The sequence below is a fragment of the Hermetia illucens genome, chromosome 5 (assembly GCF_905115235.1).
Source record: "Hermetia illucens chromosome 5, iHerIll2.2.curated.20191125, whole genome shotgun sequence".
In the NCBI taxonomy this organism is placed as follows: domain Eukaryota; kingdom Metazoa; phylum Arthropoda; class Insecta; order Diptera; family Stratiomyidae; genus Hermetia; species Hermetia illucens.
Genome location: NC_051853.1, coordinates 24,582,587 through 24,610,084, shown reverse-complemented (window position 1 = coordinate 24,610,084; position 27,498 = coordinate 24,582,587). Strand labels below are relative to the sequence as shown.

General features: G+C 42.8%; 1 protein-coding gene across 1 annotated transcript; it reads right to left on the bottom strand.

Annotated features, from left to right (window-relative positions):
- Positions 1-1,816: 1,816 nt before the first annotated feature.
- Positions 1,817-22,412, bottom strand: LOC119657712 (anaphase-promoting complex subunit 1). The gene is made up of 23 exons (XM_038064751.1): positions 22,258-22,412; positions 17,313-17,616; positions 17,099-17,263; positions 16,662-17,030; positions 16,401-16,605; positions 16,147-16,311; positions 15,899-16,085; positions 15,679-15,830; positions 14,212-14,313; positions 13,975-14,149; positions 13,830-13,923; positions 13,477-13,769; positions 13,159-13,416; positions 12,945-13,101; positions 7,792-8,685; positions 7,560-7,739; positions 7,322-7,504; positions 7,046-7,264; positions 6,850-6,979; positions 3,041-3,475; positions 2,723-2,977; positions 2,320-2,653; positions 1,817-2,250 (listed from the first exon to the last, which is right to left on the bottom strand). The coding sequence occupies exons 1-23, from the start codon at positions 22,279-22,281 to the stop codon at positions 1,852-1,854; spliced, it is 5,679 nt and encodes a 1,892-aa protein (XP_037920679.1). The 5' UTR covers positions 22,282-22,412; the 3' UTR covers positions 1,817-1,851.
- Positions 22,413-27,498: the final 5,086 nt, after the last annotated feature.

The following is a 27,498-nucleotide window of genomic DNA, read 5'->3' as shown; positions in this document are numbered from 1 at the left end:
GTAAATTGTCCCTCTGACATTTTGCCATCCTTGGAGGAAACTCTCACGGCAGCAGTCAGAACTGAGGGTGCAGCTTACGCATACGTTCCCTTCCTTCCCGCCTTTGTGTCCGTATTCCTATGGGAGGGACCAGCTTCATTGAGATCTCTCTTGCTGATTTGATCACCTCCCAACACACCGGTCCTAATCCCCGCGGGACGCGTGGATGTAAGTCCTGGTGCGGAGCACAATAAAACGTTGGCAACAGCAGATGTGTTGGTCTTACGCTTCCTTCGCGCATTACCGCTAACAGAAGAGTCTGGTGCGTCCAGTGTGGATCTCACCGGGGTTTCCAGTTTATCCCTACCTTCCGCCGAAGATCCCGCTTCCTGGCGTCCGATTTCTCTGGACGTTACCGCACCTAGTGGTACAGCCACGTCCATGTCCTCATTCCCAATGTGCTTCAACTTCCTTCGCAGTGCTCTCTTCTGCCGCTGGTTTGGGGCCTTTCCAGGTTCACGGTATCCGGGCCGCTTGCATTCATTTCCACATACCGGCGTTAAACCAGTACCGTCCACGTCACCAGCTTCTCTTTTTTCCGCTCTTCCCGGTACGGGTAAAGGAGAAGGTTCTGATAGGCAGGATTCAGCCTGTAGTCCCCCCTCCTTAGTGGCCTAAGTTCCGTTCTGCCGAGCCTTCCTCTTCCGTTTGCGGGTAGATTTGGTCTGTAGTACCGCGGGCGGGCCGACCGTAGTCGGATTTCCAGTTTCTCCCAAATTAAGAGTTACTGTACTTTCCTTTCGGGCTAACTTCGCCGTAGGCACTAAATGCAAGCTTTCCACTGAGTCGGAAAACATGCCTTCTACAGATTCATCTATGGGGGGGTATGAATGGGCCTCGGCCGCGACATGATTGCTCATGGTCGTGGGTGGATTCAAAGTCCGTGACTTCTTACCACTTGGAGAGTTCAAATCCTTCGTTTCCATATTAATATTTTGGACACCCTAAGTATAGTGCTAAACTACTACCGGCTCCCCCACCACGATAAGATGGTGTCCGAGGGGGAGTTACCACTAGCGTAGTACTAAGTATTAGGAAAATTTTAAAAATATATCAAATGCTTGAATGCTTTAGCGATTGGAGCATCAAGCCACTACAATGGAAGGTCGCAGTGCAAATTCTACTGGTCGCAGCGCGTAGCGAGGGCAAAACTATACAAATACATCCGATGATTCGTCAAATATAAATCGTTTATGTCTACAAGCACCTAAGTATAGATCTATCAAAGCCCACATCACACATGCGTTTACTTGCCTTTTTCTAGCGTACCATACCGAGTGGACATGTGTCGCACCTGATCAAAACTTTTCCTCAAATCGTAGAAGCAATTGTAAAAGATGGTATTCTTCTGTGAACAACCGAACAGCTTGGGCTGGATAAAACCTGCTTGATGACGAAACTTGCTGAGAAATTGAGGTCCTGTTTTTAATTTTGGGTCTCAGATTCTTCAGATTTGCATCCCAAATAGTGACTCGCTTGCTATAGATAATAGTTTGCTGAAAAATAATTATGCATTGTTCGATAGGATAATGCAGCCTGCCAAAAATGCAGCTGTGGGAATAAATTTGGAGGGATTTCAGAAGTGAACTGGTCCCACAAAGTTTCGAAAATTTGCTTGAATTCAACATTATGGTAATCTTCTTCCAAATATTGTTAGCGAACTGGGAACGACAGGAGATTAGCAGTGGACTGTGAAAGAATTCACATCCTGCAGTTGTTCCTATCCTTCTATCGGCACATATTGCGCGGAGCTCAAAATACTAAAAACATTACAAAGTACATCTCACATCAATTTATTCATTTTCTGAACAATCAATTTACATTTAGCAATCTTCCTATACAACTAATTGTCTCTGTATCAAAACGGAGTTTCTTAAATTCATACAACAATCTCAAATAATTCACGCGACCCGATAAATCGACTGAACTCACAATATTCGGAATGAGATCGTAGTAGATCATTACAGACGTAACCTCGCTGAGATTGTCAATTGGTATGCGTTTCAGTGCATCCACATTGGGCGACGTGATGACATGCTTCAGAACTGATGAATATTTCCCACACCACGCTTCCATGCAACTAGCTGTTTTCGCCACAATTGAATCTAAAATTTCGTCGAGATGAAGGACATCGTCAGTTGTGGAACTTTGATAGGCTTTTATGATTTTCATTTGCCAAACGTCCATGTTGTTGGTTAGATGGTTCAAGGACTGAAAAAATAAGGCAAATAAAAGTTTTGTGGTTTAATTGATCGCCGCCTTTAAATCTCAGAAACCTACGCTAAGTAACGATAGGCAGATGGGAAAAGCATGCATTTTATCGCGTCTAAGGCAGTTGTAAAAGATTATCATCAAAAGTTGCATTTGTTCTATTTCCCTTCGGCTTGTAAGCTCCGACCCTTCGTTCGTTTGTAGGAATTTCTCCGTGAAACAAACCACACGCGAATCACTTGAATAAGACAGGAGCGACTTGACGTCGACTTTCCAGCAGGAATATTGCTCAGATGTAAGTGTTTGGGCAAGGAGGCTTATAAGTCGATCAGGGTCCTCCAGATGAGATAGGCACCCGGCTCGCTTCTTGATGTCTATTGGTTCACAATTCTCAAGTACACGCCTGAAATAGTAAATTATGTTTAAACTGGTTGCATTTGAAATAGGTCCAAGATTTGTCTTTTGTACTCACAACAATTGATCCCAATTTCGGTCCCTTTCGAAACATATCGGCCAATAGTTCGGATCATTCACGGTGACTGCTTTGAGTGTACTTAATTCGGGTAACATACAAGGTGCCATTGGTAAGTCTCTGAGTTCGTTGCTGTTTAGTTCTATGACCGATATGTTGCATAAGCACAGTTTTCCGGTGTCAATGTCTCTGGGTAGAAATAGCCTTGGTTCTACAGCAAGCACGTAGAGATGTCTGAAAGCTTGAAGGTGGTACCTACAGAGTATGGCGGAATGTAAGCAAAACAACCTTTTAAAGTACTTAATTTCTTTGATTTACCGATTATCATTACTGTGATTCGGGAACTTTGGAAATAGAGCACACACCAAAGCGGCAATCGCTTCAGGTCTCCTTGACAGTGTATATCGTCCAGCACCCAAAAACAAGAAACCCAGGGCCATGTGAATGGCCATTTGCGAACCATAATTCACGTGTGAGTTAGAAGCACCAATCCTTGACCTCAGATATCGAATTAGTCGTAATATATCTAAGTTTCCAGTACCTGCGAAAACCAGAGATATTGCCAGCAAGATAATCATTAGACTATTCTCCACCGTCACTTTTCCAGCATATTCTACTACGTATTGACCGTTCATATTGAGAAATATTTGTATTGTTTTCGTGAGAGTTTTGAAAGCTGTTGGATCTTCCGTCCCGGCATATCGCAATCCAATGCAAAATGCAGCGCCGGCAATGATGTTACAATAAGCTTGACTACGAAAAGAGGAAATAATTTCATTTTTTGAGCTTGGAGCATTGTCAAAATAAACTTTGATTGGATGTATAACTTAATTCGTGCTGTTTTTTTTTCAAAATTTGAACGTTTATTTCATCATCATCATCAACGTCGCAACAATCGGTATCCGGTCTAGGCCTGCCTTAATAAGGAATTTCAGTTTTGCGCCGATATCCCTAAAAGCTCTCTGGCGTCCTGGCCTACGCCATCGCTCCATCTCAGGCAGGGCTTGCCTCGTCTTATCTTTCTATCATAGATATTGCCCTTATAGACTTTGCGGACTGGATCATCCTCATTCATACGGATTAACTGACCCGCCCACCGCAATCTATTGAGCCGGATTCTATCCACAACTTAACCGCCATGGTATCGCTCATAGATGTCGTCGTTATATAGGCTACGGAATCGTCCATCCTCATGTAGGGGGCCAAAAATTCTTCGGTGGATTCTTCTCTTGAAGGCAGCCAAGAGTTCGCAATTCTTTTTGCTAAGAACCCAAGTCTCCGAGGAATACATGAGGACTGGCAAGATCATTGTCTGTCTCCAGGGCCAGGTTAAAGAGGACGCATGATAGGGCATCCCCTTGTCGTAGACCGTTGTTGATGTCGAATGGTCTTGATAGTTATCCTGCTGCTTTTATCTGGCCTCGCACATTGGTCAGGGTCAGTCATATTTGCTGCAGAATGGATTTTGCCGTCCTTCTAAAAGTCCATGGGCTGGCCCTTTACACCTAGTTCTAAAAAAGGAACAAGGCTATTGACGCCCCTGTGAAGATTACCGCAGGCTTAATGCCGCGACTAAGCCGGATCGGTACCCGGTGCCTTATATTCAGGACGTCGTCACAAGCTTTGCCGGAAAAGTCGTGTTTTCGAAAATTGACCTGCTTAGAGCATTTCACCAGATTCCTGACGACGAAGAGGACATCCCCAAAACCATGTTACTACGCCGTTCGGGCTGTTTGAATTTACGATAATGACATTCGGATTCGGATGAAGTCCTTAGAGGTCTCGAGTACTGCTCCTGCTACGTAGACGATATCCTGGTGGAATCTGAGTCCCCGCAACAACATCCGCAACATCTCAGAACCGTCTTCGATCAACTTTCTAAATACGGAATTGTGATTAACGTCGCCAAATGCACATTCGGTGTAGAACGTGTTGAGTATCTAGGTCAATCGTTTGACAAACACGGCATCCCACCACCAGAATCGCGTGTAGAGGCGATACAACAGTTTAGGAAACTTGACACTGTCAAACATCTTCGTCGATTTCTCGGTACCCTCAAGTTCTATCGGAGATTTGTATCGAACGCCACTAGCCTGCAGGCACCGCTACTCGAATATCTGCGTGATTTTAAGAAAGGCGATAAAGCACCCTCTTGTATGGACTTCAGAAGCCGAAGATGCTTTTGAAAGGTGTAGAGGCAGCCTAGCTGAAGCCACATTGCTGGTTCATTATCAACCGGGCCAACCAACGGCTCTGATCACCGACGCATCCGATGTTGCGGCAGGCGCAGTGCTCGAGCAATTGCAGAGTGATCACTGATAGTTACCTATCGCTTTTTATCAGAGAAAACTCACCTCCACCGAGCAGGAATATAGCGTGTACGACCGCGAATTGCTCGCAATCTACAGCAGCGTTCGTCATTTTAGACATCTGCTAGACGGTTCCCAGCTCGTAATCAGGACGGATCACAAGCCGATTACCTTCGCCTTTTCGCAGAAGGCGGACAAGGCATCGCCACGCCAGCTCAGACACCTGAACTATATTTCGCAATTTTCCACGAATATTCGTTACATTAAAGGCGAAGCCAACATTGTTGCTGATTCACTTCCTGGGTTGAAGTTATAACTCTACCAGCGCTAATTAGCACCGATGAGTTAGCCAGGGAACAGCAAGCCAAAGTAGAGCTTCGTACGCTGTTGGACGACAACTCTAGTTCCCTTCAGTTACAGCCGTTCAGTATTGATAACAGCAGCGAACTATACTGCGACATTTCTAGGAGTCACATCAGGCCTTTCGCACCAACGACACTACGTAGCGAATCTTCGACATGCACCATCAATGCTCACATCCCAGCACCCGCGCTACGTTTCGAGTCAAAGTAAAAATATTGTTTGGCCTAAGTATGCGGAAAGACGTGCATTGATTCGCTCCAACGTGCCTTCCCTGCCAAAGATCCAAGACTGGCAGGCACACGAAGAACAAGTTCCAACCATTTGGAACGCCCGATAGACGGTTTCAACAGGTCCATATCAATATCGTCGGACCACTGATGCCTTCACGCGGTTATCTTTATTGGTTAACAATGGTGGACAGATTTTCACACTGGCCCGAAGTAGTGCCTTTGCCAGATCAAAGTGCTGAATACATCACCGACGCTATGGAGCTCCTAGCATCGTCACGTCCGATTAGGGAACTCAATTTGAATCCGTGTTCTTCAAGTCGCTTACGAACTTCCTGGAATACAAACGTACGCGTACTCTTCGGCATCCAACTGTTTAGTCGAACGTTTCCATAGGTCCCTAAAGGCAGCTATTATGTGCCACGAGGACAACGCCAATTGGGTTGGAATTTTGCCCACTGTCTTTTTGGGCCTGCGAAATTCGTTCCAAGAAGACTTAGGCGCCAGCTGCGCTGAACTGCTCTGGCCTCTGCGACTTCCCGGAGAATTGTTCGTCAACGCAACGCGTGCTCTCATGTTTTCATGCGAGTGCCCCAAGTAAAGAAGTCACTTTCGCAACTATAAACCGGACCCCACCATGTGATTCACCGCATATCTAGTGTGCTCTACACGATTGACGTCAATGGAAGGAGTTGTAACGTCTCCACAGAGAGGCTCCCGCCAGGGTTTAGTTGCAGCGATGTTCCTTCGTTCCAATCTCAAGTCCCTGATGAGCGGGTCACCACTGGCGAAAACGAGATACCACCGACGTGTCTCGCCGATGCTCTAACCACATCAAACAATATAAATGAACCGCTTAGCAAATCGACAGCTCAGCCAGCGTCACCCGCCGAGTCAGTTCATCGAATACCGACGCCTCCATCGTCGTCTGGGAAGCCCAGCACCAGTATTAGTTGGAAGCCACTCAATCCACCCCCAGCACGAATTCGACGTACATACCTACTAAAACTTCCACGTGACAATGTCACTCAGGGGGGAATAATCTAGGAATCCACTACCCACATCCTACATATTGGTGACCCCGTCCTACACATGGAATAATAATCAAGTTACGCCATGTCTTACCAAATGGCACGAATTAAGTTATAGACCCAATATTCCATTCTAGAATGAATGGATTTGTTGATGATTTAGTAAAATTGCATTAAGAAAAATTTAAACCACTCACGTAATCGCCTCGTGATCAATATCACTATTGATTTCTTCCGGACCACGATGTATATCAAATTCAAGATTGGCAGGAAATTGGGTGAAAAGCCAATCTCGGGTGGGTTCAATGTCGCTCCATAAGATCAATCCTATTTTGTAGTAACAAATAATCCTTTAATTAGTCTCCATTTCTGAACTACTCTCTTCAAACAAACCTCTTGCGATAATCCTCAATAGTAAGAGATCTGGTCGAATCAAGTCAAGCAAATAACTTGTATCGGGCGGTTTCATCCATGCAGCAACTGCTTGATTTCCTGTGTTGAAGTACATCAGGCCGAGAGCTAAAGTAGCACCGGGAGCTGTCACGTCAATGTTGACAGTATCCCCTTCACGAACTTGGAATGAAGCCAGTTTATATTTTTCTTTTTGTGATCCTGCGAACAGAATTATCCATGAAAATTTTGTTTAGAAATTCAAAAGAAGAGTTCTACCGGTCAGCGGACGTTTATTGCCTCCGACCATGTAGTAATGTAACGTGTCTGGCAACTGTAGATCCCTTAGACCTGCAGGAGATTCTTCTTGACCTAAAGTAACTAATCCTAAAGCAAGCCCGGCAGTGAGTGCATATGATTCTCGTTCCACGCTATTCTCCATTTCCGGTCCCGGTGGACGACCTTTAAGGGGAAGCAATAATCCTTCACAATTTCAAAGCAGTTACTTCAATCTTACCAATTTCTTGTAAAAGAACTTCTGCTATGTGACGCTTCGCAGTTCCTTGATATACAAGGCCAATTCCCATTAAGCATGTCACCTGAATATTCTGCGGAATGTCTAACTCTAACGCTGTTGCTGGTAGAAGGGCTTCAATGTGTACGCTCAATAGCTTTGTAGTTGTGTTATCCATTGTACCTGAAAAAAACTGTTATGCAAATGCCCTTTTTTCTTTCAATAAACACCAAACCTCTATGCGTTGCAGATATACCTAGCAGTAGACCTACACTTGTCATTTCATCACATTTTACCAGATACTCGTAAATACTCATAAACGACAAACTCTTCAAATGTCCATTCAATCCCAAAGCCATCAAAAATCCAGCATGTTCAGTAGAAATGTCCGTCTGTCCCTTCGGTTTGTTATACACAATCCATGTCGAGTCAATATCGACAGCGTTCGGTGTTATTCGTAGTCCTGCTGCTACGCCATTGTGAAATGATGGCCACAAATTCATATTCGGGGGTATTTCGATCTGCTGCATTTCAATTGTTGCACCTTTTATTGGCTCCTTTCCAGTTAAGCACAATTTCGGAATAGGCATTGATTCCGTTGATTTGGGTGTGGTTGTTCTGAGGGTGAACATGCCCCTTCCCATAGGAAGGGCCATTGTTCTTGTGCAGAGCGCAAACAGTTGTTTCTCCTGCTCCTCAATGAAGTCATGATCGCTTACCCCTAATGATTGGGTAATGTCAATCAACACCGGCTCAGAACTACTTAGCATGCGACGAATTTCAGCAATACGTAAATCATTTGGGAATCGTAGACGTAATAGTTGTGTATCAATATTCTCCATTCCGTCGTCATCTGACCGGGTATCCTCGAATTTCGGCATAAAATCGTTAGAAGAAGGTATGCGCGGTGATAAGGAATTCTCTTTGTCTATGTTACTCCGCATCGTTGGGCTGTTAGAATAGTCGGCCCTCTTCATTTTAGCTAGGGCGATCAGTTCTGAACGGAGAATTAGTTCATAGGCGTCTGCTTCCCACCCTACTGGTGGATTTAGCCGACAGTGTTCAAGACATTGTACGATGAGAAAGTGAATTGCTGGTGGTAAACGCTCAACGTCTGCTCTTTTGATGCCTGATTTAAATGAATAAAAGAAGATTATATAGATGACGGTTGCACATAGTATTTACGAGAAAAATTAATTTTTCTTTGAAAAAGGGAAAACATTTCTTAATTTGGGACGAAACAAAATGATTCACTCTGGTTGTGGGACTTAGATTTCTCTTTTTCCTAGTTTTAGCGATTTCGAGGAGGCTTATTTTTCTTTAGCTTCTCTCCCGTTCGCAAGCGGGGTCGGCTCGCCGTGATCGATCAAGGGTTTGATCTGCACGCAGTCGCGAGGCTTTCAAACTCCCATCCAGCGTGTCAAGCCACCGTTATTTCAGCCGGTCTTTTAGTCGCTTACCATCGACTTTAGACCAATCTTGGCGACTGAATTCTCAGTAGCGCGAATTAAATGACCACACCATCGATCGCGGATATCATCATTTCGGTTGTGTTCAAGGCGTGTCATGCCACTAATCCAACGCAACATCTTCATCTCCTTTACCGCAAGACGCCGTTCATTGTCTTTTAGGGTCAGCCAACACTCAGAGCTATAGAGAGCGACAGGGCGGGCGATACTGCGATAAATTTTAGATTTCGGACTTTCGTTGATACGTCAATCACAAAGAACATCAGTTCTATAGCGCCACTTCATCCAGGTTTCGCTAATCTGTGAAGCAGTTTCATAACGCAGTTCTCCATTGGTTGATAGTATTGAGCTCAGATATTTAAATCGCTTAGTTCTGGGCAGGTCACTGTCACTGACGCTAATAGTGCCTGTTTGATGGGGATCGGTTACCAAAAATTCAGTTTTATTTAGATTCAATCTGATACCCTATTGCATGGGGCGATCAGTCCATTTTTGGACAAGTTGCTCGAGATCATTTTTGCTACGCAAATATCATCTGAAAGTGTTAAATTCAATTCGCCTAGAATTCTGTTTCATTCTATTAAAGCAACAGCAAGGTGATCGATATCAACTCTTTTGGTGATCAATATCGTTCCGAATTCAAGGTGCGAAAGACAAAAACGACTACAGTTTCGTACCAGGGCAGAGGCAACTCATCAGACGAAGCCTCATCTCTGTTCTGGGAGCAGCGTGACCGAAGCGGCGTGCAGATGTTATAACGCTTCCTTTTATAATTCGCAAAACTCGACAAGGGTGTGAATTATATTCAACGTAAATCCGACCACAGTTCGGACCAGAACTTGGCCGGAGTTAGACAATTTTTGTTTAGGGATTGAGGAGTCCTAAGTTCGCATTCACTTGATGTCGGACCGGACTAAATGGAGAGCAGCTTACTCCCACTCTTTATAGACTATGGACTCCTTTTTCTTGGGTTCTTGGGTCTCCATTTAGTCTGGTCAGACATTAAATGGATACGTAGTTAAGACTCCTCAGACAGAACATTGTACGCATCGATCAATTTGTATATCTGGGGAGCGTGGTCTCTCCTGGTGGCGCGACGGAATTGGATGTTCTCAACGCATAAGCAGCGCTAGATCCGCGTTCACTGCCCTGTCTGAAATTCGAAATGCAGTTATCTCGAGACCAAGTTCAGACTGTTCTATGCGTAGTGCTCTTTTCGTGTTGCTATATGGGAGTAGCATATGGAAAGTGAACCCCACTGGTACCCGAAAGCTCCAAGTCGTCAACACCTGTCTGCATCGTATTATCGGTTGGTCGTCGCATAGGCCTGGCACTTATACTGTGATCGGAAGACGGAAATGGCAGTGCATAGGTCACATTTTAAGGAGAGGCGACAAGTGCGTTGCGGGCTACGCCATGCAGTGGACTCCACTCTCCCAAGGTGGCCGACGGGTGGGCCGCCTCAAGGACATTTGGCGCAGAATAGTTGAGGAGGAGTACGAGCGTCTCGGGAAGTCATGGGGCGAGCTGAAAGACATTTAAAGTAACCTTGAACGATGGCTGGTAGGTGTGGTTGACGTACTACACACGATAAAAAAATCTAAGAATATGCCTTCAAGGTTTACACAGACATTACTTATAAAAGGTAATTGGCGGAGGTGGTGCTATCCGTAAATTTTTGGAAAATATCAGTAAGCCTGCTTAGTCGGAGCATGTTCCAGAACTTAATTAAGTACTAGAAGAACATTTTCTTCTGTACGATTTTTTTCTAGAATTTCAGCGCAGGCGCTAATACCCTCTGAGGCACGGATGATTTACCTGTTGTCATTGCGGCTCGATGGTCGGTAAGCAAAGTACTGTTCTTGTTATTAACGCAACAGAAATGTTCGATGTCTTATATGCTTTGGTGTCGGCCTTTGGCAAGTCGATGCAGATCTTTCTCGCTATCCCGAGTGTTCAGTTTATCGTAAAGATTTTTGTAATGGTCCGCTCGGGTGACACCGATCGCTTTCTTTGCTTCCCAGTTGGCATTCTTATAAATTTGCCAATTGGCGAGCGTTTTACTGTCGAGAAACTTGTGGTAGAGGCGTTTCTTTTTACGAACCTTCATTTCAACATCGTCATTCCAAAGCCGCTTACCTGGCTTGGTGACCCCGAGAATTGAAGAGGCCCCTCTGTGGATCATGTCTTTAATTTGATTCCACGATTCTTCCATATTCGGAATGGTTGGTAATCGCATAAGTGAGATCATTTTTTCTTTCTTCTCACCAAATCGCTACCATTTAATGCGCGGCGGGCCAGTGCGTTCCTCACGCTGTTTTATCAGTGGCTTGATTCGCAGGACGGCAGCCAACGTGTTGATGTTGAGGTGCGATGGTCTCATAGGGAATGGCTTTGCAATCAGTGACGGTGGTAAAATATCGTCCTATGAGAATATAGTCGATATGCGTTTTACTATTCGCATTATAAAATGTAGCAAGCTGAGACAATCGTTTGATGAACCATGTATTCATAAGTACAAGGTCATGGGTGTCCGCAAAAAATACGCTCTCCACCCTCATTGCGCGCTCCAAACCCTTTTCCCCGACGGCACCTGTTCCCGTCTGCCTTTTCACCCACATGACCATTAAGGTCGCCTACAAAGATAATATAGTCATCAGCAGGCACGTTGCAAGTCTTTACATTGAGAAGTTGCCAGAAGGCATCCCTCTCGGCATCAGGCCGACCTGTCTGTGGTGCGTATGCGGAGAAGAATTGAATAGTGCAATCAGCTGATACAATAGTGAGCTTCATCAGCCGATCATCAAATCGTTCTACTTCTTTAATGACATCACGGGAACCCTCTGAGAAGGCAATGCCAGCACTTTATTGAATATGTGAATTTCCAAAATACAGAAGTTTATAGCCATTTTAATTACGTTCGGGTTCTATGCCTTAGCTTTTGGCACCAGACCATCGGGTTTCTTGTAGAGTAAAAATATTAATGCGCCTTTTCCGAAGGCTTTTCCAGTCAGGGTGCCAATATTTAGGGTACAGACACGTATGTATTTTGTTCGGACTAATTTACTACAGTCACCGTCCATGCGTCAAGAATCCTTGCCCATTTGTCATAGGACCGGGGCTCGTCCTGCCGCATCGATTGATATGGACGCCTCAGCATTTTTTCCGAGGCTTGTGACTCAATCTGATCATTATGTTTTTAACGACTGGATACATTTTCTTGGTAGCCCTGTCGAGGGAGCTGTCACCAAGAGAGATCAGGTTGAATTTAGCATAATGGAATAGCTCCAACTATACTTTATCTTTCTCTGATCTCAGCATTTTATATTTGTCACGTTGTACATTGGCTCAAACCCTCTTCCTTTACCTGTGCTTGCGACCAGCATGCAATGTAATTACTTCTCTTAATTCGAGGATTCCCTCTTCTCTCTAACCCGCGAAACTCGCATAACGTGAGAGCCATCCTTCAATATAATGGCCTGCAGAAGGAAGAACTGAGGTTGCGATTCCCTCTCAATCACGGCACTCGAGTTCGGAGATTCACGGCTCCATGGGAGGCATGATCAAGCCGTTAATTTTTTTTTGTTTTATTTCCAGATTTAATTTGTGTGTTAACTTTCCGTTTCGTTCCCGCGATATCCCGATGTTTGTTTGATTTGTCAGTTCCGGTGTGAACCCATGACACGCCGCGGGTTTTTTTTTAACGGAGCAGAACTGTTAAAAGAAACCCTCCCCCCTTTCCAAAATTAGGAGCCTGGCTGGCGAAGTGGTAAGCAGGCCCGCGTCGATGGAACACTTCTTTGGAGCGTCAATATTTGTGAGTTAGCTTCCACGTTTTTGGGTAGCCTGGTCGACTCCGACCACACAGAATGGCTATCGACCAATTGGTTCGTTTTCTTATACAAAATGCAGTACTTACCCATTTGAATCAACATCTGAATCAATTGTTCGGATCGTGTGGAATTCAAAGAAATTAACCGCTTCGGTTGTTTCATGTCCTTTCCGGGGGCTTCAAATTCAACGCAACGGAACCAGTTTTTGAATTTGTCTACTCCATGGCAAATGAGACTTACGATCTGTAACCAAACATTCAAATAGTTAAAGAAACCAGAAGGGTGGCACTGACAATATACCTGAATAATATTTCTGCTCAGATTATTAACATTCAACACGTAGGGATATTTATCTGAATCGTCGCTTTTAATTATATTAACAATTTGTTTATAAATATTTGGAACAGGCTCCCGTAATAGACTTTTCTTCAGCATTTTCTTCCCATCTTGTTCGGTAAAGAAATTCTTCGCAGTTACATGTACCAATCCAGGAAAATCAAAGAAATAGTGCAAGCAATATGCATGCAGCTGCATATCTGATGCTAGTTGGTGAAGGAACTGTAAGAAACGGACATTAAATCGTTTGAGGCCGATCTATGTAAGACAACCTCAGTTCACCTCTACTAAAAATTTCAGGTAGCCATGCATGGTGGCATCGAGTTTAAGGTCTTCATACAATAAGTGAAGGGTATAGAAAATAGTTGGTATCTTTGAAAATAGAGGAGCGTTTAAGTCATTGTGCGGGATAACATTCGTAGCGTCTTTCAGGAAATTTGGCTGCAATTTAGAAAGTAAGTATTCCCAATCTTCATCGGTGCCGGCATCATCGTCTTCTTTTCTTCTCTTCTTGGGCTCTTCTGAACATGAATTGGATGTAGGCTCACTCGAAGATAATGATCTGCCCATTAGCTCTGTGCGCAGTAAATTTATTTAGTTTTGTTTTTCAGTTCCGTGTAATGACAATAACTAACCTGACAAAGCACTTTTGAACCGCTCCCATTCCTGTTCACAACTGAAATCAGTGGCCCCTGGAGCATTGCGAACACCGTACCATTTCACTATCAACTAAAACCACAAATTTTAGAACTGAAATTTCGATGGATTTGAGAACTTTACCTGCACAAATAATTCTTTGCTCATAACTTGTCTCAAAACAGTTAGACATCTTGAGATGAAAGGGCTTTCACTTATTAAGGGTAAAGCCAGTCGATACATTTTACCACCAGGATAGGTTAGCGTTAATCTGTTCCCAGCTGGGTCTCGGAGATTTACCGAAAGGCTTATTGCTGTTCTGCAAATTTGGCAAAAGAAAAAAAAATTAAAAACTATTCTCTAAATACTAAGATTTCGTACTTAGGTGGCGGCTGTAAGGGATGAACAGGTGAGAGCATATGGAGTTCATCTTCAAAAGTAGATTCGACCGAGGGCGGAACAGTTGGAAGTAAGCTACTTCTCCTGAAAATTGAAATTGGAAGGTTTTATCAACGATAAAGAGAAAATGATATATCGAGTTATTAAATACAAGGTGTCTTAAAAGAAATTTTATATTTAGTGAATCGATTAAAAAAAAAGTAAGTCGTATATAGAAAAAATGTTTATTAATTATTAAAATACACTTTTTGGGGATTTATTTCTTAAAAATAATATCGTCTAAATGCAGATCCTCGCATTCTCGGCACTTATTTAATCATTTAATTACTTATGACGACTCGGCAGATGGACTCAGGGATGGCTGCCATTTCGTGACAGATATTTTCTTTCAAATGCGCCAGTGAAGTTGATTTATTGGCGTAAACTTTAGATTTAAGATAGCTCCATAGGAAAGAGTCTATAGGGGTTAAATCTAGACTGCGTGGAGGCCAATTTATGTCACCTCTCCGGGAGATCAATTTGCCTGAGAAAATTTCACGAACACATGGCAGAGACATATTGGACGTGTGAGAAGTTGCTCCGTCCTGTTGGAACCATGTTCTTTGGTTATAACCAGGAAAGTTTTGCAGTTCAGGTACCAAGAAGTTGTCTAACATCTCCACATAACGCTCTGAATTCACTGTAACTGCACGCCCGCTTTCGTCTTCAAAAAAGTAAGGGCCGATAATTCCTTGCGCCGATATCGCAGCCCATACGGTCACTTTAGGCGAATGTAGGGGTTTCTGATGTTTGCGTTTCGGATTCGTTGCACTCCAGTAACGGCAGTTATGCTTATTTACGATGATGAAAATGAGCTTCATCCGAAAACAAAATGTTGGTAAACGTTGAAAATCGCTCAATCACATGATTAACGAAATTAAGCCTCTGACTGGCATCTTGGGGATTTAATTCTTGTATCAATTGAATTTTGTAGGGGTGCAGCTTTAGGTCTTTGTGCATAGTGCGATGTAATGATGATCTATGTGCATTTAAAGCACTTGCGCGCTTCCGAATTGAAAAGTTCGGGTCGTCACGAACTGACTGATTAACATTGTCCACGTTTTCTACCATTGATGACCTAGGTCGCCCGGATTTTGATTTATCTAGCGTTGTACCAGTCTCTTCAAACTTTTTAACCCAATGTCGAATGAGAGGAATGCTTGGCGCATCATTTAAGTGGCGAAAACCTCGATTACTGCAGCGCGTACTACAGTTGTCGAATCGCCGTTTTTGTAAAACTCTTGCACGCACAACGCGCGGTCTGCTCCCGAGAAACGCTCCATAGCGACTGAATTCCCAAGAGCCAGGCTACCGATTGGCATAACCCCCGCGCCCCTCGGATACGTTGCGTTCATGCAGTAAGCTAAATAAATATAAAATTTCTTTTGAGACACCTTGTATAATCCTTACCTTGGAAACGATGAAGAAAAAGAAGAATTTCCCAGGTTCGTAGGCAAAGAACTGGCTAGAATCCCCGCTATATGCACTTTACTCACCATTACAGCCCCGGTATATAAAATAACTGTGCCACAAGGAGCCATAACTGCAATCATTTTCATTCTCTAGAGAAAGACAAGACAATTGTTGGACATTGATGCAATGTGAAAAGATCCACTAAAAGTACACGTACATGCAACGGAACCGCCTCTGTAGCTTGAATTGTTGAAACTACTCCAAAACGTGTAGCATCCGATGAACTAATCTTCTCCATTCGAGTGAGAAGGAGCTTACCAGAACGCTGCAGTAAATAGCATAAAAAGTGTTGACCAACAATATCGATGTGGTTGAAAGCTTTGCTTGCTTCTTCGGGGAAGTCTCTGAAAATAATCTAGTTTGAATATTTGGCTTTTGCGATTCGAGTATTATCGTCGGCCCCACCTCCCCGATGTATTTTCTGTCCAGATGTGCTCCAAACAAAGTTCAGGTACGATTGGCTTTGAAGGCTCTGCCCGGCCAATTTTTCTTATGTCTTGAATTGACATTGAATGAACACCAATTGATGCCTGCAAACGAGTAAGGGGTGATTGGGTACAGACGCGACTGCTGAAATTGTTCAAAGTGGAGTCAATAAAGGAGATTTTATTCGTTTTATTTGTTCAAGTTAGCGAGGTTGGATTACAAAAAAATCCTACTTGATATTGGGAATTCCTGATGTCGGCATATTAGGCATAAATTTTCCCAAATGTGGGCTGTTGGTTATATTAATCGGGGTAGATTTCCCCAAAATCGATGTCGAATTCTTCATAAAACCTGAGTGTTTTAGCGAGCTGTGTGAAACACTGTAATTGCTAACACGATTAGATGCTGTCATTCCACTGATATTCGTCTCATTTGTACCTAAAAAAATAATATATCCCTAAAACGTTTTGGATAAATTTCAATATATTTTTTACCGCTGACTGCCAGAATTTCGTCCTCGGTGGCTTTTCTCAATCTTGCCACGAAGTGTTTCCCAATTTTATTATCATACATCAGTACCAGATCATTGTCCGGTGTTGAGAAAACGATTCGATATTCAGCTTCAGTTATGTAATTTACAGTTCCAACGTGTGATTTATGTAAAATTGGGCACATCTCATAAAGTGGATGCGACAAGGAGAAGAATCGTGGCATTGATATCGATTGGAAATGGATTACGGTACTGTAAGGCTCTTTTTCAAGAATTATACCGAATTTAGTTTGCCAAACATTTGATACAGGAAACTCCAGGTTAGTGAGATAAGTTTCTCCATCGCGACAGTATATCCGAAGACTTGTTGAGTCTATACCAATATTTCAATGAATTTTTATTGAATTCGTAGAAGTTAAGGCGAACATTTTGAAGACTTACCGATCAAACCAATCGCAGTCGTATCTCCTGTTTTTGCTGGCGTTTCTTTCTCTTTTACCAGCTCACCCGTCTTCAAAAACTCTTCGTGGCAGAAGAAAGCGAACTTAATTGGTGTATCGCATGTGAAGCATACCCTCGGCAAAACCGTGTTCTCGTATTGGATCCCTTTAAAACATAATTTAGTGTCAATTCTGACATGCAATGAAAGTACTACCGTTTGTCCAAACAGCGGTGTAGCCTTTAACGTACAACTCCTCTTCTGAATTTATATTGAAGTCCACCATATAGTTGGGACTAGCCGGTCGGCTGTCTGCAGCATCCTTTTTCGATGACGACTCGTGGATGTCATCGTAAATTTCACGAACACACCAAAATTCATTGAAGTCTTCATCGGATGAGATATTGACATTTTGAAGACGGTGTAATAGGATGTGCTCGTTGGGTATATTCACTTGTTGTTTGTGGTATACGGGTCCAGGATGCTCCTCTACCGCCTGACGCCCTCGAGGAATAAATTCCTGAAAAAATAATTGGTTGCCATCTTAATTTTCAGTTTTAAATCTACTTTATCCGTAGTAGCTACAGACAACTCCAGGAAACTACGCAGAATGTGCAATATTAATTATATCGTTCGATTTGTCCGGCGACAAGCTGACGAGAAATTTCATTTTTCATTTCATTTTTATTTTCAATTCTATTGACAAAATTGCCCCACATTTTAACTTCCCACAAAACCCTAAAACTTATTCTAATATTTCCGAAGAGAATATATAAATTTTCTATCATTAACCTTATGTTCTTGCTTGTACATAGGTTTAATTAAGTTGCATATTACCAAATGCATTACTAACACTTGTTTCTGGGTAAGTCTAATTTTGTGAATGCGATATAGCCGGACTGCTTTAGATGGATTTCGGCTCGATCAAGGACGGCTGAACCAATGGGGAGAGTTGGGGGAGAAGTGACGCTGAGTGGTCGTTTGATGTGAAATAACTGACTCGAGAGGACCTACAAACATGAGCTAATTCTGCGAACCCGTCGTGGCAGACATAGGAGGCAGCGTGCATTTCAAACAACCAAAACAACAGTTGAGTAAATTAATATTTTGTATGGTGACCATTAGCTTTTAAAATTACGAGAGATCTTCCTTTCATTCATTCTACAAATTTTTCGGCACCTTCTGCAGGATAGATCCTCACATATCCTTTATGTGATTCCTCAAGCCTTTTTATGCTCCTTACGTAACTTCTTTTTGGCGTGTGCCCAGTAGTGTTCTATCGGATTTAAATCCGGGCTCTGGAGTGGATAAGGAAGCTCTGACATTATAGAGGACCCATTCTTTAACGACCATGACTGTGTGTTTTGTATTATTATCATGAACTTACATAGCCTGCAATATAGCGACCGTAGCTGATATTTGCTGCCTTAGTAAATCAAAGTAGTGAAATTTTCTTGGATAACACCCCACACTATGATGCCACCACCGCCGTGTTTAACTGTTGGTTTAATATTACGTTCTTCAAAGGCAGTGCCCACTCTTCCCCACAGTAATTGCGGGCCATTGAAAGCGAAAATGTAGAATTTTGGACTCGACGCAAAAATAACGAAGCTCAGGAGAATATTCAAATCGTTTTTCAATATTCCTTGGGAAAGTAGTGGTTATTCCTTGGAATACAGGCCCTATCTTCCTCTCTATGAAGAAAATTTTGAACGATTTGAGGATGAACCTGTAATTTTATTTGTTCCAATAGGATTTTTGCAGATCGTTCACTACCTATTTTCTAAGCAACGGAGCCACTTTCTTTACAGTTTTTTCATTACGTAATGAACAGTGGACTTTAATGTAAATAGGAAAAGTGCGACAAATAACATTTGTTTTGTTGGTGTTTGTTATCAGTTCAATTTCGCTTATCTCCTTCCCCAAACAGTTTCCTAGTGAGCGTTTTGGCCAAGGTTCTTGACTTTGATGAAAGAGCTAGTAACATAGATGTCTCACCGTAGTCGAACTGTTTGATGAAAGATGGCATCATTCAGTAAATCCAACCACTTTCCCCAGTCAAGGCAGCATGAAGATCATTCCCGATAACGAGGAGGAAAAGTATCAGTGAAAAGATTTAACTCTGGCGGACTTCGCTTTCAACTTCAAATTCCACAGAGATGTGATAATAGCTATTAGTTCCTCCGTAATGATCTTCCTGTATCCATAGTCTGTGTATAAATCATACCAAATGCGTTTGTTGTTAACGCAATCGAAAGCTTCTTCAAAATAGACGAAGAGCAGGTGAAGTGGTCGATCGAAACTTCGAATGTTGCTCCACAATGATATGGAGTGTTAATGCGCCGGTAGGAGGATCTAGATCAGAGACCAGAGTTTCGATGCACTCTTTGAGGCATTCCAAGATGAAAGTGTCACGACATACACTATGCAGCCTACTGTTTACAGCGAATAGCAGAGCTCTGATCTCTCTACGTTCATCAGTCCACCGTCATGGCACTGCAATTTGAAGGTAAACGACTAGATGACAATCCCTTTTGAAGCCGATATAAGCATCCTTCTGGACCCACACTGATAAGACATCTTCCAAATCTACTGCTGGTCGTGATTAGGTTGGTCTCATTAGACGTTCGTCGTGGGTCAGCCGAAAGCCAACTACCATTGCGGTAGGCTTTGGACTTCCCTATATTGAAAATCTCTATTGGTGCGTAACACTACATAGTTTGGTTGCTCCGTAACCTGGACCGGAATCTAAGAGCGCCCATTCCGGCAACCATCACCCAAGTTAGATAAAGCGAGCATCCTAGGGCCCACTGATTTACACAGTCAAGTCTTTTATTCCTAAGACAGACATCACCATAGGGTCCTGGATATGCGTTTTGCAACATGAGCGACGCCAACTTATTTGATTATCATCAATTATTATAATGTACCATTATATTTTGTAAAAGCAATATTTCCATTATTTCGATAATACCATCTAAATAATAAGGTGGCGCCCCGTTGTTATCATCATCAACGGCGCAACAACCAATATCCGGTCTAGGTCTGCCTTAACTCCAGACATCCTGATTTTGCGCCAAGGTCCACAAATTCGATGCCTGGGTTCTGGCCTACGGAATCGCTGCACCTGACGCAAGGTCAAAGATATTGCCCTTATAGACTTTCCGAGTTGGATCATCCCCCCTGCGTCCTCTAGGAAGCCAAAAATTCTTCGGAAGATTCTTCCCTAGAAGGCGACTAAAAATTCCCAATTTTTTTTGCTAAGAACCCAAGTGCCCGAGAAATACATGAGGGCCGGCAAGATCATTGTCTTGTGCAGTACAAAGCTCTTCTTCTCACCCTATGGTGAGACGTTTCAAGTGGCACAGTTGTTGTAAGCTGAAACGGGCTCTGTTGGCTGCCAACAACCGTCCGCGGTTTTCATGCCCATGTTATTGGTTTTGATTTTCGACAAAAACAAAAAAGCAAGATAAGAGACTACAATTTTGAGACCGTTGATAATTGTGTTGTGCGATTTGATGTTGTTGGTTCTTTGTTTCTTGATGCTTACATTGCCGCCAGGTACTTTGTCTTGTCTTCATCAATGCGCAATCCAAGGTCTCGCGCCGCCTGCTCGATCTCGTTGAAGGCAGTTTGTACATCTGGGGTCGTTCTTGCCATTATGTCGATATCGTCAGCATAGGCTAGTAGTTGGGTGGACTTAAAGAGGACTGTGCGTGTAGCATTTACCTCAGCGCACTATAGGGCCTCTCCTAGCCTTAGACCGTTATGGATGCCGAATGGTCTCGAAAGTGATCCAGCTGCTTTTATCTGGTCTCGCGTCAGGACGCCTCTCAATATGCAGTTTCACTCTGGCTGTGCTATCATAGGCGACCTTAACTTATGGCCATATTCCAACAGATTTTTCATCGCTTGCTGTAGCTGATCTCCCTGGAGTGAACCCTCTTTGGTATGGGTCGATAATATTCTGGGCGTATGGGACTATCTAACCTAGCAAGATAACGGAGAATATCTTATAGATGGTACTCAGCAACGTGATACCTCTATAATTGCTGCACTGCGTAATACCTTACTTTTCATGCATATATGATTGATTGGTATGATTCGGTGTCCCACACCTTGAGCATAAGTTGGTGAAACGCCTCCATATTTAAGCAGTTCGGCTGTTATTGCATTGGCGACTTTTGATTTTTAAGCCCGCGGACTACGTTTTCTAGTCTTGGTTGTGGCAGTATTTGTCCGTCGTCTTCAGTTTGCGGGACCCACAACTCGCTGATATTCTGATTGTTGAGCAGTTTATTAAAATGCTAAACCTATCGCTCCAATATACCCATCCGGTTGGAAATCAGATTGGCCTCTTTGTCTCGGCAGGATGAGCAATTTCCGTGCCTGGTGCGGTTTTTCCTTGTACTTTCCGAGTTTTCAGACCTGTTGGTTGTCCTAGGCTTCCCTTTTCCGTCTGTAAAATCGATTTCTCGCTCGATGAAGTTCGTGATAGGTCTCGGCGCGTGCTCGCGTTCTTTGGGTGTGCAGCATTCTTCCGTTCCGACGATAGCTTGACTAAACTATGTAAATGCTGCGATATCCGAGTACTTTCTTAGGATTTATCAAATATTGTTGAAGGACGATAACTAACATAAAAAAAAGCAAGTGTTTTTTATTGCGAATGTTTTGTCCAACTTCTTCCTTGCCCTTTTGAGACCTAGCTCAAGTTGCTTACTGAAATATCCACTGTTTATCAACGAAGATCTATCAGTCAAGCTTCGAAAATATTTCTATGTGCGCTTGGGCTGCGTCGCTGATATATTTTGTGTAACCATAGGAGGCCCATTTATCAGTCTCTAGTTTTGCAATTCAAAACAGCAACTTGGTCTAACCAAGAGCCTTGAAAGCTATTCTCGGAATAATCCTGTTTTTCTATTCCTTTGTCCAAACACGGGTGCAAACAGTCCGAAGGGTATGTATGCTAATATACACATATATTCCTACTCTGACATATTTGTTCCCTAGTCCCCACTTTGAAATTGATCCAACTTTATTATCCTAATAAACATGAGCAACTTCATTTTCAAAGAAACAATATTTTCTTGCAAATTTAGTGCACAAACAAGCGTAAACCTAACCCTTCAGAGCACAATAAACATGTAAACATTGTACAAACCAGAGCCTCTGAGGCGGCGATCATTGCTTCGCTAGACTCATCCAGATTTGCAAAATAATATAAAAACAAACAGATTTCAACTCGACTGGAAAACCACTTTAAACACTCGAAGAATCCTTGCCGGTGCTTTTGCCGGGAAAGGAAACTTTGACACTTTATTCAAACATTTCAACAGCTGTCTGGAACCGTCAATGGGACAGTGACTTTTTCTCTTAATTTGCATAGTGTCAGGCGTTGGCTTATTTGTAAAGCAGGTTCGTGTCATTGGTATGTTGTGTGATTCCCCATTCGTTGTAATCCTAACGATTACATATAACTAATCAGAAATTCTTCCTGATATATGTATTTTTTTTCTCAAAAAAACATATTATTTTGAAAATGATGTCAAATAAACGGGACTATGACTTCAAAATCTATGTTAAGAAAGAAATCTATTCTTTTTTGAGTTCCAATTGCTCCAATCATTGTCATAAGAGCGGAATGCGTCTTTCCCATTATTGTCTTTGCCCTTAAAGATGTTTTGTCGATTCAGCGTTGCTTTTACAGATTCATCTAGGTCACGAGTAAGGGGAGGTTGCTGCTTGAATGAGTCTCATCTGTATAACGGAACGCGCTATTGTGATTAATCGATGTCGCATCAGTAGTATGATGTCTAGGAAGTAAAGATATTTCCTTTCAGGATTTTTAGCACCCATCTAAGATTTCATTCGATGGTCCCTTTTTCCTTCCCTGTACCACTTTTTTTTCCATTAGAATATGAACAAAAACGTATTCTATTCAGAGGCCAATGAATCTTCATCATTTATAATTAATCGACTATAAAGCCGTCTATGACAGCATAACTAGGCTAAAACTACACACGGCCATAAGAGAATTCGGAATCCCGACGAAATTAATGACTAGGCTGACTCTGACCAGTGTGCGAGGCCAGATAAAATCAAGATAATCACTCTTGATACCATTCAACATCAACAACGGTCCAAGACAAGGGGATGCCCTATCATGCGTCCTTTTCTACCTGGCCCTGGAGAAAGTGATTTATAATGCAGATGTAAATGCGAGAGGCACCATCCTTTTCAAGTCCACCCAACTACTACCCTATGCTGACGATATTGACTTTATGGGAAGAGTAACCCGAGATGTACAGTTTACCTTCATCCAGATCGAGCAGGCAGCGCGAAGAACATGGTGACAACGCAAGCGCCAAAAACCAAAGAACGAACAACAACGAATCGCACTGGTTAAACGAAAACAATAAAGATAGAAGACTACAACTTTGAGACCGTTGAGAATTTCTTCTATCTAGGGTCGAAAAACACAACCGATAACCGCTATGACGATGAAATTCGCGCACGGTTGTTGACTGCCAATAGAGCCTATTTCAGCTTACAAAAACTGTTTGGCTCGAAACGTCTCATCATAGGGTCAAAGATCTTACTGTACAAGACTATGATATACCAGTCCTTATGCATTCTTCGGAGACCTGGGTTTTTAGCAAGAATTGCAATTGCGAACTTTTGGCCGCGTTCGAGAGAAGAATCCTCCGAAGAATTTTTGGCCCTCTACATGAGGATGGACGATTCCGTAGTCTACATAACGAGGAAATCTATGAGCGATACCATGGCCGTCTGGTTGAAAATAAAATCCAACTCAACTGGTTACGGAGGGCGGGTAACTTAATCCGTATGGATGAAGATGATCCAGCCCGGAAAATCTATAAGGGCAATATCCATGATAAAAAACGAAGACGAGGCAGACCCTGCATCACAGGCATCATTGAACACATCTCAAATTCGCTTTGAAAATTGGCTAACAACTGGAAAGCTTCGGGGTTACAGAACAGAAAAGATAACATCTAGAAAATAGGGGGTAAGCATATTCTAAATAAATGATCCAAAGAGGAAATCCCTAACGATTCCCTGACGGAGCAATAAGATTTATCTCCATAAGTATTTTCTCGACGGGACCACTAGGCTATTAGTAATTCGATATTCGAAGAGTCCGTTCCAGAGTCTAATTCGCGAACGAAATTGGAACAGGGTTACCGACAAAAATTGAGCACAATTTCAGAACATTGGGCCGAAAAGTAAAAGAGGGACGAAGACGGCTACGGCTTCGTACCAGGGCAGAGGCAACTCATCAGACGCTACCCTGGGAGCAGCGTGATCGGAGCGGCTTGCAGATGTTATATGCTCCCTTTTATAGTTCGCAAAACACGACAAGGGAGCGAAGCTTTGGTCTGAACTGTGGGCGGATTTACTTTGAATATAATTCGCCACATATAACATCTGCGAGCTGCTTCGATCACGCTGCTCCCAGGGCAGAGGTGAGACAGTGTCTGAGTTACCTCTGCCATAGTACGAAATCGTAGCCGTCTTCGTCCCTCTTTTCCTTTTAACCTTGGATGTTAAACTCAAAATGAGGAGTCCGTGGACCATAAAGAGTGAAAGCTCCGGCATCAAGTGGATGCGGACTTAGGACTCCCAAATTTCTAAATAAAAAATTGGACTAAAAATTTCTAATGTACTCTGAACGGATTTGAAGGGATGATGGGATCATTAGATTGTGAATAATATGACATCCGAAAGCCTTCTACAGGCTCCGGCAGAAATGCATAGAGTTAGAACAGAGATCCAATTCAATGATACAGTCTAAAGGCTTATAAGTGCCTACAATTAGTGTATTGAATACGCAGAAATAGGAGACAAGTAGCCAAACGATGATGCAATAGCATAAATAATGAAAAAATTGTATGGTGTTTTTTGTCAAAGACTGGGGGATAGTAAAAAAGGCTCGAAAGAAAACAATATGTACGTATATGACTAAGTAGGATGGATTGTTTTAAAATAGCACCAAAAAATCTACAAATATACCGATTGGAATACCAACACCCAGGAAATAAACCAAAAGAACCGGTAGTAGCTTTTTTTTGAGGAAATCTTCAAAAGGCACTGGCCTGGATATATGAGTATATGGAATTTTTACGCACTAGAACCCCTGTCTTGTGGAACTGCCATATTACATTGTGAGGCGGAGTTAAGTTACTTCAGCTAGGTCTCTCTCTTCTATACACGGCGTCCGAAACTGAGTTTTACTAGTCTCTACTGCCTTTCGCAATTTGCTTGGATAGATGTTTTCATGGAATTGATCGCTTCCCAATCCTTCCAACATGCTAGCATTTTCCGCACCTAACTTTTTGATACCAGCTACCATTTTCCGCATCTAATTTTCTGGTACCAGCATCTTTCCTTGAGTTTCCTCTAGATTCCTCCTTTCTTTTACGAATCTTCGATAGCGGAAGAATACGTGCTCTTGTTCCTCTGGGACTCTATCACAGTTTGGACAATCGAAGAAGATGTCCAATTTAAACCTGCGCAGGTACTGCCAGTATTTTTCGTTTACCGTGAGGAACGGGGTAAGTAAATAATTGATCTCCACATGCCATCTCCCGAAACACTTTTTGATGACAAGTAGCCTGTAAGTCAACCGACCCTTTCCTGAGCGGTCTCTTTTGCCATCTATTTACATATTGCTCCCTTTCGGCATTTTTCGTCCGCGATTCACATTGTATATGTTCATTGTCTCATCTGCCAAGATGTCAATCGGCATCATTCTCAAAATGACGAATACCTTTCCTCGGCAAGTGTCAAACCAGAACTCTTTAGCCACGCCTTAATAGCTGCCTCGCATGAGTGTAATTCAAAATCTTTGAGATGCTTTGCGACTACAACCAGTGTTATGTTGTCAGCGTAACGCACCACTGTAGGTTCATCTGGAACTGGAAGATTAAATACGTCGTTATACGCGGAGTATGCAACCCTGTGGGACACCCGCGGAAGCAAGGTACTCCTGGAGTCCATCGTCGGTGTCATATCAACTTTTCGTTCTTGTAAAGAGCTGCCAATAATAACAGCGAGATAGGCGGGGATACCAATCTTCGTCAGGGATTTCCGTATAAGGTGCCTGTTGGTCGATTTAATGCATTTCTCATGTCCAGGGTCTCAACCAAGCAATTACATATTTGCAGGAACTCCCCTTTCCGTAAATTGCATCCTTAGGTAAGCCAGTAACCAATTTGATCGCATCAAAGGTTAATTTGGCTTTGCGGAATCAATACTGGCGACCTGAGGAACCCCCTTGACTTTCGGCAATCGGAAGTAATCTATTCTATCACGCTCTAGCATTATCCCTACAGTATTCAATAGACATCACAGGCAGGTCTGTAGGAGGGTAGCTCACTTGGAGGTTTACCAGCTTAAGGTAGCAATACCAGCCTCTGGTGCTTCCAAGTTGCAAAAAATATCTTTTTGGACATACATACATATATTTCGAAAAACTCGGGGAACGTGTTCGGTCTGATTTTCAGGATGAGCTTGAGGAGCTTATGTTTCGCTGTAGCCTATTCCACCGCAGATCTCCAGCAGCTCATGTTCACAATTCACTGGAAGGTATAAGTGGCTTCGTCTTGTTGGGGGAAAAGGATAGGGCACGTGATTTCGTCCCCTTCCCTTGCGAACAAGATTGTGAAATATTTCCTCGAATTCAGACAGTGTCAGACTTGGTGGGATGTAGCAGCTGCACATATATACACCGCACGTTTATATAACCGCTTCACCGTCATTTATGATGCTGATTTTTAACTCAGATTCGTAGGTGGTCTGCTCAAGTAAATCCTGAGCGACCCAGTGGTAGTTTAAGCAGCAACCCAGAAATTAGTATGTGCCTATGACAAAGGGGAAATGAATCCCAGAACCCAATCCATTAGTTAAATTGTGGAAAGCATTGGAAGCATTTCGGAACGGGATATATTTTGACGCCTGAATTTCGTTTATATACACTACTGTGATTTTTTTCAGATTTTTCGGCTTGATAGCTTCTGAGAACAAGACTTGCTACACTTTTTGGATGTTACATTCTGAGCCCTCACTCCCTTACATTTCACCCGAGGTCAAATATGAGTTTCGAAAAGTACTAATTGAGCCTTTTCATTTGATACTCTAAACGACTAAATTCTGCAAAAAAATGTTGCACCCCCCTTTCGTTTGTATAAAGAGACCCCTCTTAAACGCAACACAAAATGGCCCCACTTGCTATATGTAAAGGGATTCCAGACCACATGTTCACACCAAATTTCATGATAATTGGTCCAGCCGTTTTCGAATAAATGGGGTGTGACAGACAGACAGACATCGACTCGATTCTAATAAAGTTTTGTTTCACACAAAACCTTAAAAAAGCAGT